The 17,927-nt window shown below is 33.9% G+C and overlaps 3 protein-coding genes and 1 non-coding gene across 4 annotated transcripts; 3 read left to right on the top strand and 1 right to left on the bottom strand.

Moving 5' to 3' along the window:
• The first annotated feature begins 4,003 nt into the window (after positions 1-4,003).
• On the top strand, positions 4,004-8,750 carry LOC125049811 (mpv17-like protein). The gene is made up of 5 exons (XM_047649271.1): positions 4,004-4,155; positions 4,765-4,898; positions 5,696-5,781; positions 7,607-7,719; positions 8,426-8,750. Coding segments are annotated over exons 1-5 (558 nt in total). The 5' UTR covers positions 4,004-4,154; the 3' UTR covers positions 8,650-8,750.
• On the bottom strand, positions 5,112-5,193 carry Trnal-aag. The gene has a single exon. It is a non-coding gene; the product is annotated as a tRNA-Leu (tRNA).
• Positions 8,751-8,850: 100 nt separating the features above from the next.
• Positions 8,851-13,408, top strand: LOC125049810. The gene is made up of 6 exons (XM_047649270.1): positions 8,851-9,497; positions 9,747-10,715; positions 10,844-11,017; positions 11,709-11,886; positions 12,886-13,084; positions 13,215-13,408. The coding sequence occupies exons 1-5, from the start codon at positions 9,342-9,344 to the stop codon at positions 13,038-13,040; spliced, it is 1,632 nt and encodes a 543-aa protein (XP_047505226.1). The 5' UTR covers positions 8,851-9,341; the 3' UTR covers positions 13,041-13,084; positions 13,215-13,408.
• Positions 13,409-16,789: 3,381 nt separating this feature from the next.
• Positions 16,790-17,569, top strand: LOC125049659 (co-chaperone protein daf-41). Its single transcript, XM_047649056.1, has one exon. The coding sequence runs from the start codon at positions 16,979-16,981 to the stop codon at positions 17,498-17,500; it is 522 nt and encodes a 173-aa protein (XP_047505012.1). The 5' UTR covers positions 16,790-16,978; the 3' UTR covers positions 17,501-17,569.
• Positions 17,570-17,927: the final 358 nt, after the last annotated feature.

The following is a 17,927-nucleotide window of genomic DNA, read 5'->3' as shown; positions in this document are numbered from 1 at the left end:
GATGCCTAGACATCTAAAAGATCTAATAGAAACCGCGGAGTTCCCATGTCTAGACACAAAAGTTAATTTTTTTTAAATTTTTCTAAAATAAGTGAAAAAATTGCCAATTTTCATCATAGAGGTATGCTCTGCTGAGAGAAAACGAAGAGTTCTGGCCTTGGATTTAATTGTGATGCCTAGACATCTAAAAGATTTAATAGAAACCGCGGAGTTCTTATGTCTAGACCCAAAAGGTTATTTTTTTTTTAATTTTCCTAAAATAAGTGAAAAAATTGCCAATTTTCATCATAGAGGTATGCTCTGCTGAGAGAAAGCGAAGAGTTCTGGCCTAGGATTTAATTGTGATGCCTAGACATCTAAAAGATCTAATAGAAACCGCGGAGTTCTCATGTCTAGACCCAAAAGGTTATTTTTTTTTTAATTTTTCTAAAATAAGTGAAAAAATTGCCATTTTTCATTATAGAGGTATGCTCTGCTGAGAGAAAGCGAAGAGTTCTGGCCTAGGATTTAATTATGATGCCTAGACATCTAAACTATCTAATAGAAACCGCGGAGTTCCCATGTCTAGACACAAAAGTTAATTTTTTTTTAATTTTTCTAAAATAAGTGAAAAAATTGCCAATTTTCATCATAGAGGTATGCTCTGCTGAGAGAAAGCGAAGAGTTCTGGCCTTGGATTTAATTGTGATACCTAGACATCTAAAAGATTTAATAGAAACCGCGGAGTTCTCATGTCTAGACCCAAAAGGTTATTTTTTTTTTAATTTTTCTAAAATAAGTGAAAAAATTGCCAATTTTCATCATAGAGGTATGCTCTGCTGAGAGAAAGCGAAGAGTTCTGGCCTAGGATTTAATTGTGATGCCTAGACATCTAAAAGATCTAATAGAAACCGCGGAGTTCTCATGTCTAGACCCAAAAGGTTATTTTTTTTTTAATTTTTCTAAAATAAGTGAAAAAATTGCCATTTTTCATTATAGAGGTATGCTCTGCTGAGAGAAAGCGAAGAGTTCTGGCCTAGGATTTAATTATGATGCCTAGACATCTAAACTATCTAATAGAAACCGCGGAGTTCCCATGTCTAGACACAAAAGTTAAATTTTTTTTAATTTTTCTAAAATAAGTGAAAAAATTGCCAATTTTCATCATAGAGGTATGCTCTGCTGAGAGAAAGCGAAGAGTTCTGGCCTTGGATTTAATTGTGATACCTAGACATCTAAAAGCTTTAATAGAAACCGCGGAGTTCTCATGTCTAGACCCAAAAGGTTATTTTTTTTTTAATTTTTCTAAAATAAGTGAAAAAATTGCCAATTTTCATCATAGAGGTATGCTCTGCTGAGAGAAAGCGAAGAGTTCTGGCCTAGGATTTAATTGTGATGCCTAGACATCTAAAAGATCTAATAGAAACCTCGGAGTTCCCATGTCTGTACAATATGGTTTTTTTTTCATTTAGTAAAATCTTTCAAAAATGCTCATTATTTCGTTTTCTCTCACTCTTCTTTATTTTTTTTTGATAATTAAACCTTTTTATTTTTGGATTTAAATGATAGGGAACTGTTACAATTGAAATGATTGTTTTAATGAGACCTTATTTATCGAAATCGGTAAGAAATGCTCTGCTGTGATCGGGAAGCTGGCAGAGCATTTTAAGATTTTAAAAAAAATTATTTTCTGGACTAAAAAGTCCAGAACTCTTTCTAAAAACTATCAGGAACTATAGAACTATTGAGTGTGCTGCCAGAACTCTAATTTTTTTGTGCTCTGCTGGTAAGTGCTCTGCTAACTTCACAGACACGCTTAAAACGCAGTGTATTGTTTTAACAAGAACTAAATAGTCAAGTCATAAATAGTGTAATATTATTTTAAATACGGATTAAAAATTAAATATGTAGGTAGGTAAACTGTATTATTTTATAATTAAAATTTGTTGTTATACATAAAATATTGATAAAAGTAGTTGACAGACGAAATCAAATAGTTAATTTGTGTTTTAAAAGGCTCTACTTTTTCTGAAAGTCGAGATTTACATGTAAGGGACGTACAACTTCTTGAAAAGTATTGTAAAATATGTTTAAAAACGATGGCGACGTGGTTTACGGAGTTATGTTTTGTTCATAAGCACTAAGCACCGTTCCACTATGTTGCGCGTGCGCCGTACCTCCTGTTACCTGGTACGGACAGCGCCACTCCCCTCCCTCACCTCTACCGCGTATTTCGAATTTTCAACAAATGACAATCGTGGCCAGATTACTAACAACTGTCGAAATTTTGTGAAGTCTACTACAAAGGTTTCCAAAACATTATTTTAACTAATTAAAGTAAATCAAATTAACTAAATGACACTAAAACCAAAACTAAATGTATTTGGTTCTTAAAAGGAGTTAGGAGCACAAAATTAAAGGAGGAAAATTATTGTTTTAAAAAGCTGTTTAGAAGAATACATTCATTTTTACCTCCCGAAATAAGATAATATTTTGGGAAGCATTGGAAATTCCAAGGAACTTCAGAAAGGCAAATTTTCTATAATTATTCATATTTTACTAAAATTACTAGTTAAGGATATCCTATAACAAAATAGGTATATGTATACAACCTAAAGTCAGCCAGCGATTCTGCAAATTTACTTAAAAATAAAGTTATGAGAGTGTAGCGAGAATGTCTTCGTGGGGACTAGGGGACAATTCTTTGTTTTTTTTTTAAATTTATATTATTATTATTATATACTTGATATGTCATGTGAAACATGATGTAATGGTTGCAACTCCTTACAAACCTAGTAAAAAAAATTGCCAATAAAAAGAATGGCGGAGAGTTTATTGCCAGTTCTTCTCTGCCGTTCTACGTCCTTGATTTGAGAACTGGCAGTAAATGTAAAATTAGAAGCATTAATATGTATTTCTTTACTGACGAGTCATAAGTGTACATTATGTTACCTATATGATTAAATGATTTTTTACTTTACTTAACTTTTCGGCTTTTCCAAGGGCCAATTTACACCATTTCCAAAATTTATGAAACTTAAAGTTATGGAAACGCTTTAAATGGATTATATACATATACTGATATTGTCAAGGGTTTAAACAATACTTTGTTACTATATTGATAATTAAATAATTTATTCAAGTAAATTTTTAAAGTACTGTTTTTGTAATTAAAGGAAATTTTTGAAATAACTTAAGGTTAGCGTATTTTACGTAAGGTCTACATAAGTTAGTTGTAGTTAGTCTGTATCAATATATGTCACACTTGTAGACCTTGGTCAAAATCCTCATGGAGGTCGTTCGGTTTAAAATAAATTCTTTATTTGGCAAAATTTATTTTATTTTATATACCAATAATTACCAAAATATAAATGTGCAAAGCATAGTACTTTCTGCGTTTAGTGTGAAAATTATATTTCTCCTAAAATATCATCGTTGGGATTGGCCTCTAATTAGGTAATTGGTTTAATAATAATCAATATTTAAATGTGTTTTAATTACTACCTCTTAATCTATGACTATACAGTTAGATACAACCACGTCATTTCTAAATGTGATTACCAAAAAAAAAGTGTTGGTAATTAGAATATGCAATTATGGTATCAAAGTAATTTATTTAGTTATAGTTGTAACACAGACTATAATTCAATATTTTATCTAGACATTTAATAAAATATTGATTTGAAAATACTCGTATAAAAATGTAAGATTGTATTTTTCTAGCATATTCTCGAGATGAGAAGATAACTGTTTAATTAGTGTCTTTATAGAAATTAAAAAAAAAAACTGTACATTTACATAATTAGACTTATTTTTCATGGTGTAAATAATAACCAATAGTAATCTGTATTACATATTTACAACTGAGATTTTAAACATTGTCACAAGGTCGAATGTTGAATGGCATTCCTTAGAGGCAAGTGTTATTTTTAACTCGCGTATAATTTTATTTCTGCTAAAACATGCAACGTAACATTTTCCAAATCTTATAGATTTTTATCTAATTTTTATCAATATATTTAATTCGATTATCGTAGCCGGCTCTTATTACCATAGATCATGACACGGGCTTTTAAATTATTCTATTAAAGTCAATTGTATGTTGTGGGTGCTGTAGTACGGTTGAGAAACACACTGCTGCGTAGTGAAAAGTGCAAGTGATAATTGTTTAAAAAAGTAAGCTTATATTTCATACACAAAAGAAAAATCATCATAATAAATAATTGTGAAGCATTTTCTATATATTTATTATTGTCATGCTATAATCATAGCCGTATAGATCTGTTAGAAATGTTTCAATTCTCTGTAATATTGCGTGTCACAAATGTTCTATGTACTCTATACAGTCTATGCAATATATATATTGATATGGCTTTAGGCATAATTTAACTGTGGAATGTTTTAAAATTTAGTGAAGTTTGAATTCTATTAGTAGACGTAAACGCGAGCATCCGATTTAATAAAGATAGATTAGTCGAGTAACAGTCATACCTAAATGCCGACTGACTATCGAAATTTTACACTAACTACTGTAAACTGTACTGTAGAGTCGAAAGAGTTAAGAAATTAGTGTTATAAGAAATGCATTACGTATTAAAATGTGTCTTTAAAAATATATCAACTATTTCTTCATTTAATTATTTACTTTAGATATGTGTGAGATACTGAGATCTATATAATTTAGAAATATATATTGGATCTGACATGGTTAAGTTTTAATACTCTTTAGCATAATAACTTTCATCAGCTTTAATAACGCATTTCAAACTTATAAATCGTTTTCAGTGGCAATATCACGGCTGGCTGGTTGGTGGCGACATTCGCTCAAAACAAGACCGGTGTTGACCAACACGATTGTCTATGCCAGCTTCTATACCGCTGCAGAACTGTCTCAGCAGACATTTAATAAGATTTATGCAGTAAGATCAAGTAATATACTAATTTTAATCAAATCGATTGAGTGATTTGTCTTATAGAAACATAAATTACGTGACGCAATTTTAAAGACACAATATTTATAAAGCAAAATAACATTTATACAACTGTCAAAAACCCTATTTATATCTATGTGAGCGATCTCTGTCGTCCATATAAAATAAATTATGTGGAAGAAATAAAAAATAAAAAATATCTGGCAGCGGTGGGATTCGAACCCACGCCTCCGAAGAGACTGGTGCCTTAAACCAGCGCCTTAGACCGCTCGGCCACGCTACCCATGACCGTTTGTCCCATATTTTCTTCCCGTTTCTGGAGCTAATCTATTATGTGAGGTAGTCTGGTTGTATTTTTAAACTGTATAAAATTAGAACATAAATGAGCCATCATAATACCGGGTTTGACTAGATTAACAATTATTACGTTAAGATTTTGTCACTGAATGGAAATATAAAATAGCTTTGAAGCAGCTGATATAAATTTTAAAATCAGTTTGAAGATGAAGTATACCTAGGTTATACATTAATTACGTTTTTATACATTTTGACCCAAAGCCCTTGAAGTTATAAAAATATCCACATTTAAAATGGATATCTTAGAAAAACACTTTTGTAACGGATTTGAATTATGTTGTATTATAAATTTACAATTATTTTACATAATTTTAAATTTAACCGACGTTTCTCGTGCTTTACAGCGTGCGTGGTCACGTTAAATCCATTTCCATAAGTCTAAAAGTTATGTCAATAAAAGACAATACTAATGGATATCTTTCTTACAGCCTGAGAAGCCCGAATTGGATTTAAAAAGTGCCGGTCGAATCGCTGCAGTGGGCAGCACTTTATACGCGCCAACATTATATTACTGGTAAGTCATAAAAAAAAGAAAAGATGTTGTAAGTGTCAGTCAATATAACAAGACCGCGTATACATTATTAAAAAAAAACTTTAGTAGGGAGGACATTTCTGGCGCGTTTTTTACATCTAAAAAATAAAAATAAATAATAAAAAAGAATAAATATAAAAATAAATGTAAAATTTCTGTTCCCCGAGTGTAACTTTAATGCTGGCTGCATTTCCCCGCTGTAATGCGACACTTGTTCGTTGTAAAATATGTAAATCGCGAAAAGTGAGTGAGCCTCACCTAAGCAATGGACGGCATAATGTATCTATGGAAAAGGTAGCCTTCTAAACTTTTTAATATTATAGCGTATTAATTCCTATTAAGATAATCACATAGACAATATGTCGAAGGAAGCCAACTGAACTATCACAGTACTTGGCTCTGGATGTAATATGTGTTAGTGTCTATTATATAGTAATATCTATAGTTGCAATATTTGTAAATATGTGAGCTCGGTACATTGTGCTCATAATTTAGTTATCTGCTGCATTGGTTTTTATATCACCATGCGCCTAGTTTATTTTAGTATAGAATTTATTTTCCGTCTAGGTGCATGGTCATCACATATAATTATGAAATCAATGCATACAAAATATTGTTAAAACTATTTTAAAAGAGTAGGTAAGCATAGAAAATCTTGCCCATTCTTCTCTATATGAAACTACCTTTTAGGGGCAACTAGAGCCATTTTTTTTATATTTTTAACTTGTAATTTTGACTATCAAAAGTGCCTTTTTAATAGGCCTAATTGAAATAAATGATTTGACTTTGAGCAGTCTATATATCATATCTTGTGACTAGCAAACATTGCAATTAATGGTGATCGGAACGGTGAAACTATTAGGAAAGTAGGATAGGAAATCTAGTCCAAGTGTCGTATAGTACTTATTTGTATATATTTGCATTCGTAAACATAAGTTCCGTTTCATTGGATACGCCGACGCAACTGTCGAAAGTTCTCTGATTTCCTAATGCTTAGTGCACTGCATTTCCATATTACGCTGTCGATTTGTTAGACTTTTCAAATCCAATAAGTCATGTGATCTGTGCACTAAAAGATAGAAAATTTATAATTATTATAAAAGTAAAGTAAAGCGCGGTTATTCGACAACTAAATCAATCACATATACAGCTGATGTGCACATCTCTAGTTAATAAATATTGATTACGGAAGATATCTCGTTCCGTGTAATTGATTTGCACTCTACAGAAATACCACATTTAAATAATACATTGATTGTAAACAACTTATTAACAATTCCTTTTGAAACTTACGTAGATATATATGAGTAAGTCATAACATCACGGATCCTAATAAAAGTAAAAACAAAAGTAGTCTTTCTTATATTGTGTTACTTTGCAATAATAATAATTTATTTCTCCCATATAATATTTACAACAAACAATAAGATAACAATAATACAGTTTAGAAGGTATTGGGATACTGGTTTCCAAACTAGGTAAGAACATGTGAATTGGATAACCAGGAATAGATAATAAAAATAATAATAGTTAATTTAGTGATGCCAACTCCTACCTCCTAATATCAAATATGTACCTCTAAATATCGATTAGAAATCCCCAAACTTTTGTTGTACAGTTTGAGAGGTAATTTCAAACATGCATTATAAATGGAAGTTGTATAAAAGAGCTGGTTATTTTAATAGGCACTTAAATAGACATAGATACTGAACTAGTACACTTTATTATAAATCCTTCAGATCTAGATGGCAGATGGGGAATTAAACGATCTATTACGGTCCCCTCTAGTTAATGGTTTTATTTACAGGTACAAATTCTTAGACCGGAAGTTTGTAGGGACTTCAATGAGAGCTGTTCTTACCAAGGTAGCGTCTGACCAGTTTCTTATGACTCCAGTATTGCTGGCTGGTTTTTATATATGTAAGTAACAGATAAATATAATCCTAATATATTTTAAGATACGTAGTGACAGAGGGATATATAATTCAAAAAACTGAACAGAATGATTTGTTTATAAAGAAAAAAATCACTATGAAAGTTTGCGCATCGTACACATACGAGCAAATAAACGTCAACTGATTTACCAATCACGCATTCGACACGTCACTCTCCCGCCGCGCACCACCGCTCGCCGCCACCCCTCCCAGTAATACCTAAAAATCGCTTCTGTTCAAGATGTTTGCCGGTATCTGTATTTCAGTTAAAGTGTAGTTCCAGTGCTTATCCACGCGTGGAATTTTTATTAAGTTTAGTTTGTTGGTTCGAGGCTTAATATAATAGTATAGAATCGTGAGTCGTTTAAGAAAAAGAAATACCCCCTAAAAGACCCTGGACATCTTGATGCACCCAATTTGGGAGGAAACCCCCAAATTGGCATTGAGTCAGGACTACACTGTTAGTCGTATAATAATAATCCTGTGGCGCTACAACCATATATGGGTTTTGGCATCCGTTTCGATCATTCATTTTCAATATACGAGTATTATCATTCTGTGTTTGACACATGTCATCGGTTTTTGGGTTTCTTATGCCGGCCAATTCTCTTAAACTAGCCTTTATCCTATTAATATTAAATTAACTAATTTGTACAGCTGTACATACCAAAGTACTGTGCGTCTTTTTTCAGTACTTGGAACTCTCGAAGGTAAAGAAGACGTGCTAGAAGAATTGAAACAGAAATATTGGAAGACATTTATAGCGAATCAAGCGTTCTGGATCCCGGGACAGATAATTAATTTCGCATTTGTACCCCCAAATCTGCGAGTGGTTTATGTAGCCTCTGCCTCATTTCTTTGGATAAATATATTGTGTTTCATTAAAAGACAGAAAGTGGAGGTGAAGGAAGCGTGAATCAATTCAAATATTGTTGTTTGATAACTAATTTTTTTAACGAGAGCTTAACGCTCTTGTTTGCCTATATAGTTATAATTTATAATCATGTATAATAAACTAATAAATTATTTCAAAATGTTGTTATAAGCTGGGTTTTACTCGATATATACACATACATACATCCTTTCAAGTTAAAATATACTAAAAGTGTAGATTATATTGATTTCACATGTATTTTATTTACTGTGTATTATAGAAAATCTTACGATTTCTACTGCGACTACTGTGCGTGTAGATGGTGGATTATTTTTGTGTACGAAACAAAAAAACATACGCTTGTTTGAATATACATACATACACACAATGCTAACTTTAGATTTAGACGTGTATTACCTGATTAATAATAATAGACGCCCGTTTAATTTCCAATCATTACAAAAATAGAATATACTGCTTAGATTTGTTATATATATAAATTTTTTGTCTTATGCTAATATCGTAGCTTCCTTCATTACCTGATTATTCTAACCAAAATAGCTACTAAGTAACGATTCTAAGTGTAAAAGGTGCATTATTTCATAATACATTACAGACATATCCACTACTAATTAGATCACATCGAAGACTCAGAAATTGTTATGGTTTCTCTTAGACGACTTCACTTCTTGCGTTACTTCACCTAGTTTGTATTGTGTCTTGTGCGAGAAAAGATGGAAAATTATTTAAGCGACTTGGAGAAGGGAATAGTTTTTCCAGACACTATTGCAAGTGATTTAGTTGATCGAGTATCTGATCGAATAGGATATTTAATTCATAACCTAAGCTGTGTGCTAGCTGTTGTAATGTCGTTTTTACTTGGATTTGAAGTAAGTCAGTAGAAGGTTTCAATACATTTATCTATTGTTATTATAATATGAAATTGAATTTTTTGACCTTATGGCTTATACCTTAACAAATATGTATGTAATATGCGTTTATCAAGTACGGGTAATATACAAGGCAAGCAGGCTACCCCTGGGGGATAGTTCTAATATTATGTTATATCGGAACATTTTCCTCGAGAACTTACAATCTTCTCTATATTCACTTTAATTAATTGTTATTTTTTATTTCAGTACGATAAAGTTTGGAATAAAGTTAAATTAAAAATAGATGATAAGGGCATATTAAGAATATCCGTTTTAGTCGTTTTATTTATTCTTCTACCAGCGCTTTTAATATTTATCTTGTTGAGTTTGATTTATAAGAACTTATGTTCTATGATTATTAAAGGAAAAGATGAACATTTTGTATCATTTCTTGAAAGTTTTGACGTGTTTTGGAGTTTAGATGACGCTAACAAAAACGTCATTGAGGTTCTTGGTTTTATAGAAGCCGACTCTCCAGATGCATTAATTTTGAACATAAGAGAGAGACTCAATCATTTAGTAGGCAATGCAGCAGTAGAAAAGATATTTTATAGACGTCTTGAACAGTTTGGGTTCTACTACTGGCAAAGACCCGACACTGTTGATGTTTCACAATATGTGAAGATACTTAAGATTTCCAATACAAGCGGGCTTAGTAAACGCGATTTAGAAACCATCATGACTCAATTATCTGAAGATGCTTTGCCATACGATGGTGAAGGTCTCTTTGAAATACTGGTAGCCGATATTCAAATAATAGAAGAAGCATTTTTAAATAACTACGCGATAATGTTTAGGATACATCATTCAGTTGGTGATGGCATCGCTTTGATAGAGTTTTTATGTAAAATTTTGGCTGATGAAAGTGACATAAATTTATTCAAACCTCCAGAAGTTTGCAACCTGATCGAAGAGAATTTAGCAAAAGATTTAGTAGATTTGTTGAGCAAACTCAAGGAGATAATCATGTGCACAGTAGACGGAGTAATACGAAAACCTGACCTTAATTCATTGCATGGGCCGAAACTTGAGGGCAAGAAACATTTTAAGTGGATTGATACCAATTATAACCTACTGGATATGATAGAGGAAATTAAAGAATCCCAGAGTGGTTTAAACTTTACAGATATATTAGCAACTGCATTATCCTCTGGATTACGAGACTATTTTTCGCAGGTTGGCTGGTCTTTAATATACTTATTGACGTCACTTATTTTTAATGTTGAGTTGAAAGTGAATTGGGAATTAAAAATTGTTTTTTGAAGTATTTTATAATAGTAATAATGTTATTACTTTGTCAACAGACTATGCTTTACGTGCCGGATGATGTAGCAGTAATAATTCCCATAAGATTGAGTGAATCTGATAGGATATTGAAGAACAATTTTACAGTTACCATACTGCCACTACCATTGACAGGTGATTTAAACATCATCAACCAAAGTTGTAATACGCTGCGCAAGAGTCTGGACCCTTTAGTAAGTAAAATGGCTTTCAATATTGGAAAATGTTATAGTTTCTTGAGTTGATATCAAACTGATAATGAAATCCTTTCTGTTGTATTCGTCTATGATCAATTCGGATCAGGATGAACGCAATGAACAAACGAACACAAAAACATTAAAACAAACCTTACCAGCCCCAAACACTTAGAAACTGTGTTATATTTTCTCAATATCGACTTCCCCACGCATCATTTTTTGTATTTTGTTTAATATTTTTGATTTCGAAAAGTGTGAGAACTGTGACTGTAAGTACTTTTGCTTTTACTTGTAACTCTAAGGGTCTGTTTCACAATGCACGGATAAGTTCTACATAAGTTCCAAATTAGCTATTTATTACTATTGGTAGGATAAACACTATTATTGCGTTTCACGACTCAGATAGCGCTATTCATCACATAAAGTCCATCATAAGTTATGAGTCCGATAAATGTCAAATAACACAATTTATCTTCCAAATAATTTATGTGTTGCATAGCTATTTGGGACTTTATCCATACATTGTAAAACAGAACCTAAATGTACCATCTGAAATAATTATCAACTGTTGTGCTAAAAATCGAAACCAAGACCAATTGGCGGGTGGTTATACGCCTTGCGAGCACCAAGTGCTTACGCCGCTATAGACACGAATAGTTTAAGAGCTGGTAATTTTTTTTAATTTCAGACGAATCATTATCTTTTAAAATTGTGTAACATTTTCCCGAAATGTATTCTGGAGCCAGTTTTCAATAGTAACCAGGCGACGATGGTTTTTAGCAACATTCCTGGTCCAAAAAGTTTGAGCATATGTGGCTGCGCGATGCAATCCATGGTATTCTTTGTACCAAATAAGGGAACCACCGGTTTGTGAGCTTTATAAAACTTTATAAATGCCTATTTACTATTTATTTGAGTTTAAAATAATGATACATTTTCTATGTGTATATTCGCTTTAAACAACGACTATACCTATACTTAATTAGTTATTAGATGTTATTACAGTGGAATCTCTTATAACTCCAACCTCGTTGAGTCGAAACCCTCAGTAAGTCGAAAAAAAATTGCCATTCCCTTCCGCTGAACCCTATAGATACTGAGATACGCGGTATCTCGAATTATTTAGACTTTGTAACTCAAACAAAATGTTATTTCCCTACGAAGTATTGATAATACATATTTGTATCTTGAATTTCAAAACGGAGACTCGGTAAGTAAAATAAAATTACTTGTTTAGAATTCCCCGAAATAATAGCAATAAAATCCAAAATTAATGTTCGGGTTTGGAACTTCAAATCTTTTGTTTTTGTCATTTACACGTGCAATGAATGCATTCAAATTTTTTTTGTGTACAGTTCACTTCATAAATATGTAATTCGTTTTAATATGTAAAAAATATATACAACAAAACTTAATTTGTATTGTTAATCAAATTTGACTCTACAAATACAAAAATATACATAGAAATCGCGCCTCTGTAAGTCGAAATTTCTACAGTTAAATCATATGTATCTCGAAGATCTTGTTAAGTCAAAAACTCGTTAACTCGATTTTTTTGCATTTCCCTTGACATTCGAGTTATAGAGATTCCACTGTAATATGAATAATAATCTCGCTAATCTCTAAAACTACTGATTGGATTCTACTAAGTCTAACATGCTCGATAACATTACACCTCGTAACGTTGGGCCAGAACCCAAAGAAGTTAACAAGTTAACAAGGGTGCGTCATAAAGCCGAATTTCATGCAGACGAATTTGGGACCGACTAGTTCGAAATTAATATACGCTAGATGTTTGTCTTTATTTTCATAGAACTATGATGAAACATTAACCAAACAATTTTTGATAAAAAAACGTGTTTTAGGTGTGGGAATAACTGCACTCTGTTATGGCGGCGTTCTAAGATTTGCCATAATGGCTGACTCCGCACTTCTGTCAAATCCTGAAGATTTGTCCATAATAATAAATGGGATGGTGCAAAAAATTGGATCATTACACAAAGACTACGTAATGACATAAATATTTAGTTACCATTTTGCTATGCAATAGCTTCTCAGTTAAAGGTGAATTTTAACAGATATATATTTGTAGGTTTGTTGTTGTACAATTATGCCTAAAACTATAAATTTTATTTGGTTATTGTTTGTAACTTAAATCAAGTTTTTAAGTTTTGATAAAGCATTTTACTTCCAGATATGGAGAAAGCCAGAAATACCATAAAAAGCTACTACATTAAAATTACCCTGTTATATTATATTTCTAAATTGGATATCACTTAATTTTTTTTTTATATTACAACAATGGGATATTGATGTTATACCTACTGATATTATCTGAATTATTATTTTAGCATTTCACTACTGGATTTTATGTTTTATAAAAACCAAACCAATATTAATTTAGAAATGGTGCTAATGTTATTATATAATTACAAGCTGACCCGGCAAACGTATGTTTTGGTAGGTATATTATTTCTAGGGAAAAGTTTTTTAGTTCAATAAAAATAACTATCTACAATATTAAAATTTTTTGTAGATAGACCCCTTAGAGAGGTGAAAATTAGGGGTTATATGTATTTTTGTATCAAAAAAAAGAAAGGTGGACCACCACCCTTAACATTTAGGGGTTTTTAAGATAGATATCCGATTCTCAGACTGACTGAATATGCATACAAAATTTAATAAGAATCGGTCGCGCCGTTTCGGAGCAGTATGGGAACGAACATTGTGACACGAGAATTTTATATATAATATAGAGATTTAATAAAAGTAATTCATTAATTTCGTTTTATTTGTTAGAACCACGTGAAAAATTTAGTAAGGTAGTTACCGTCCTAAAATTAATGGGAAAATTATCTTTTCTTCTGATTAGTTAAACATTTAAATTGTTGGGCTATCTGGACTAAATCAGATAGAATGAGATAATGAGAGAGTGCACATGCACATGCAGACAGAATCGTTGTAATTTTTATTTGTGTTGATTTGGTTATGAACTTGTTGTTTCCTTTAGTATTTCTTTTTTTTGGTCTTTGTCCTTACTAGAGTTGCCTGGATGATCGTTTGTTAGCGATAAGGCCGACCGTTGCATCACAACAGTAACAGTTTGGCATACAACAGAATCTAACTGCTTTCTTCCGCGCAATCACCCTTAAGTGGCGCCGGGAACCCCGTTACGCCCATGGGCTTGCGGGGGGTTGCGGGGTACGCGTCCCGCTCAACGGCGGGACGGTCGTTAGGGTGGGCCTGGCGCGGCCCTGAACTTCGTTTGCGCTGCGGAGCGTCTTCGCTCACGCAGCGCCTCTTGTTTCATGTCAGTGGGGCTGGTGGCGCCCCCCCGTGGCGACAACGGGCGCGCGCGGGCGCGGTCATACCACACCGGGTGAGACCCTCGGTTACCCGAGGGAAGCCCAGCGAGGCAGACCAGCGGACGAATCCTCTGCGCGCTCCGAGGCGCCGACGGGAGGGGTCCAGCCCATTAGTCTTGGATGTTGTTGATGTGTCATGAATGTTATGTGGGTTCATCAGATTCAGACTCCGCGAGAACCAGCTCGCGCGGGAAGGCTCGCCTGTGGTCTGGAGGTTGTGTATGATGCGGGGCGAGGCGCTGGAGGTGCTCGAAGCCGGAGGCGTCCGCACGCTCAAACATGCGCCTCGCCAGCTCGCCGATAAAGTCGTCCAGACCTTGCTGCCTTAGGTCTCTCGAAATAGTCGCGTTTCTCACGTAACGCGGCGCGTCGACGATACGTCGCAGGGTGGTGCTCTGCACGGCGCGTAACCGACGCCGGTGCGTCTCGGCCGCGAGAGCATACCACGCGGGCGCCGCGTACGTGAGATGTGGTCTTATATAGGCCTTGTATAGGGCCAGTTTTCGTCGTAATGGGAGGCTCGACTGGAGCACCGGGCGCAGTCTGGCGGCGGCCGCCTTCGCGCGGCCTACGGCTGCGGCGACGTGCGGGCGCATCGTGAGGCCTCGGTCCAACGTGATGCCCAAGTAGGTGACTTGGGGGCGCCACTGAACCTCGGCCCCTTGCAGGGTAAGCGGCGGCGGGAGCTTTCTCCCCTGCCCGAAGATGATAGCTTGTGTTTTGGCGGCGCAACAGAATCTGTTGAACAGATGATGTATTTATATAAGGCGTGCCGCGTGGGCAGTGTTGCCACCTCGATTTTTAAAAAGGGGCCGTCGGACAAGCTAAAAAGACATTAGCAAAGGAGGTGCTGGAAAGGGCAAAACATAAACATAAATGCAAAAAGTAATATTATTTTTTATATGAAACGTATTAAATACAGTAACTTCAGAAAAATAATTTTTTTTTTATTAAAATTGAGTCTATTTTTACCCATTTTAAAAATCAGATTTTTTATCGGAATCTTCTCCCAAAATCGTAAATGCTGAAGAAAAAGAAGTTGATGGGTGATTGGCAAATATTTCAAATTACTCCCACACTTTTTTATTGTTTCAGTTGGCACATTGTGCACTCTCTCAGTCATTTTAAACCCCATCTATATATATATGTAGTAAAGATGCCATTGTTTTTAACCCCATTTTGTCCCGGATTTTAGTTTTTTTAAGCTTCATAGAAATGAAAACTCGTTCAACATCCGCGTTCGAATGGGGCAATGACAAAATTATTTTCGCCAAATTTCCAAACTCTTGATAAAAGTGGTTTCCAGCAGCATCCTTGTATTGGAGAACTTCGCACTAAAATTTGATGGTGTCATCTTTGTTTTCCGATATTTCTATATAGTACGAGAACTTTATCAATATCTTCTGGTATTAGACAAAATGCTTCTGCAATGTGCACTATGCGTGTGATAGTTTAGTTTCGTTTAAGTGACTCTTTAACAGAAAGAGCAGTCATTGTCACAAAATTTTTGAAATTATCCTGTAGGCGCTGTTACAATGCGCTTATTAATTTTAATGTAAACTAAATGCATCTTTCTTTGAGCGCTTTCTTTTCAGCGTTTTTCAGTGTTGATTTACTCAAGGCATCCTCAAACGAATATCCGAGATAAGGGTTTGTTTGCACAACTCCGTAAGGTGGTCAACACTGTTGATGGAGGAGTGTTCTGCAATATATAAGCTAAGATAAGTTTCATACTTACTGGCACTATCGGTATCTTCCTTACTTACAACTATGTATTAGGAGGATGTGAAAGGAGCTGAACTGTCTTTATATTTTTTTGTTTCTTTGTGTCTTTGGATGCGGAATAACTTCGCATTTATCTCGCTCTCTATATTTTGCAGTACAAACATAAAGCTTTTGACGAATTTCCTAGCACTAGTTTTATCCACTTTAATTACACACTTTTTGGCAGTCTATTTTTGAATATTGTAATACTGCAAATAAAAACTACATACTAAATTACACCATACTCGGGTTATACTTAGACAGAAACTTGGTGGCTTTCCCCAGTAACGAAGTAGAAAAAATAATAGTCAAGATGCCTTAACAAGTCGAAAACTAAATTTATATGAAAATGGCAGTTCGTGTCGACAAATTTTATACATCTACTGTTTAGGCATCTTGACTAAGCCCCTAGGTAGGGTTACCAATGCTGCTAATGTGTGAATGACGAAAATTGTTTCATAACTTGATAATCGTCATATCTCTTGAAAAGGGCTAGATTGCTCTTTTCGGGCAAAATCATGAAAAAACGAGTTCATATAGTCCGAAAATGGCTAAGGTGGCAACACTAAGCCTGGTACTAAAACATCTGTGGTCGAAAGCATGTCGTTACTTTTTTACTACTATATAGTAATCTGTGCTTTACTCTATGGAATTTTCTACAAGCATCTTTGATTTTTTTATCTTCTATTGAATTATTTGCGGGTTGGTCAAGAGTGCATGGAATTTTAATGAAATAGCAATTAATGATTATAGACTTTTAGTTTAGTCAATTTTATTTAATATCTATCTAGTGCAAAAAGCTTTAAATCTATTCTTACTCAATTCCATAATGGCCAATGAAGTAGCAGTTCCTCCTCCCGTTTTGTGGGCACAACGCAAGGAAGACGTTTTTCTCACATTTAGTGTTGAATCCAAAGATCCAAATATCAAAATAGAAAAGGAATCCGTATACTTTAAAGGAGTAAGTGCGCAAGACAATAAAAATTACGAAGTAACTATACCTTTGTACGATGCCGTTGTTCCAGAGGTTAGTGCTTTTGTGAATAAAGGCCGGTGCATAGAAATGATTTTACGCAAAGAGAAAAAGGATGCAACTTACTGGCCTTCTTTGACAAAGGATAAGAAGAAGCCTCATTATCTTAAGATAGATTTTAATAAATGGAAAGATGAAGATGATGAAAATGAAGAAGGTGTTGGTGGTAGTGGTGGAGGTGGCGGCGGCGGCCAAGACTTTGATTTCGAATCAATGATCCGTTCTATGGGTGGCGGCGGCGGTGATAAGCTTGAAAAACCCTCCTTTGATGATTTAGAAAGTGATTCAGATGATGAAAATCTGCCAGATTTGGAGTAAGAATTGGTAGTGCTTACATTACATTATGTATCTTAAGGTTTTTACAGTTATAATAAATTTTTTATGGTAGATCATTGTTTTATTTTATAGGAATAATTGTTTAGAATTTTGCAATGTTAAACTAATAGTGTGGATACCATGACTATAATTTTTAGGTTAGGGTGTATGGTTAAGTATTTACATATATTTAATATGAATCAATTCATACATACTATGTATGATATTAGCCTTTACATCAAATATTAAGTATGCTAATAAATATCAGATACAACGTTAAGCTCTTAAAGTATGTTAAAAATTAATTGCCAGATTAGGGACACATAATTACTACTATATGTATATACTATTAGACATTTGACAAATGTACCCTAACTTTATCATGTGTAAATATTTTCTGTAGCTTTAGGCAGTAAATTTAATCTAATTC

The sequence above is a fragment of the Pieris napi genome, chromosome 5 (genome assembly GCF_905475465.1).
Source record: "Pieris napi chromosome 5, ilPieNapi1.2, whole genome shotgun sequence".
Lineage (NCBI taxonomy): Eukaryota > Metazoa > Arthropoda > Insecta > Lepidoptera > Pieridae > Pieris > Pieris napi.
Note: the sequence above shows the minus strand (reverse complement) of the source record. Positions and strands in the feature narration are given on the sequence as shown.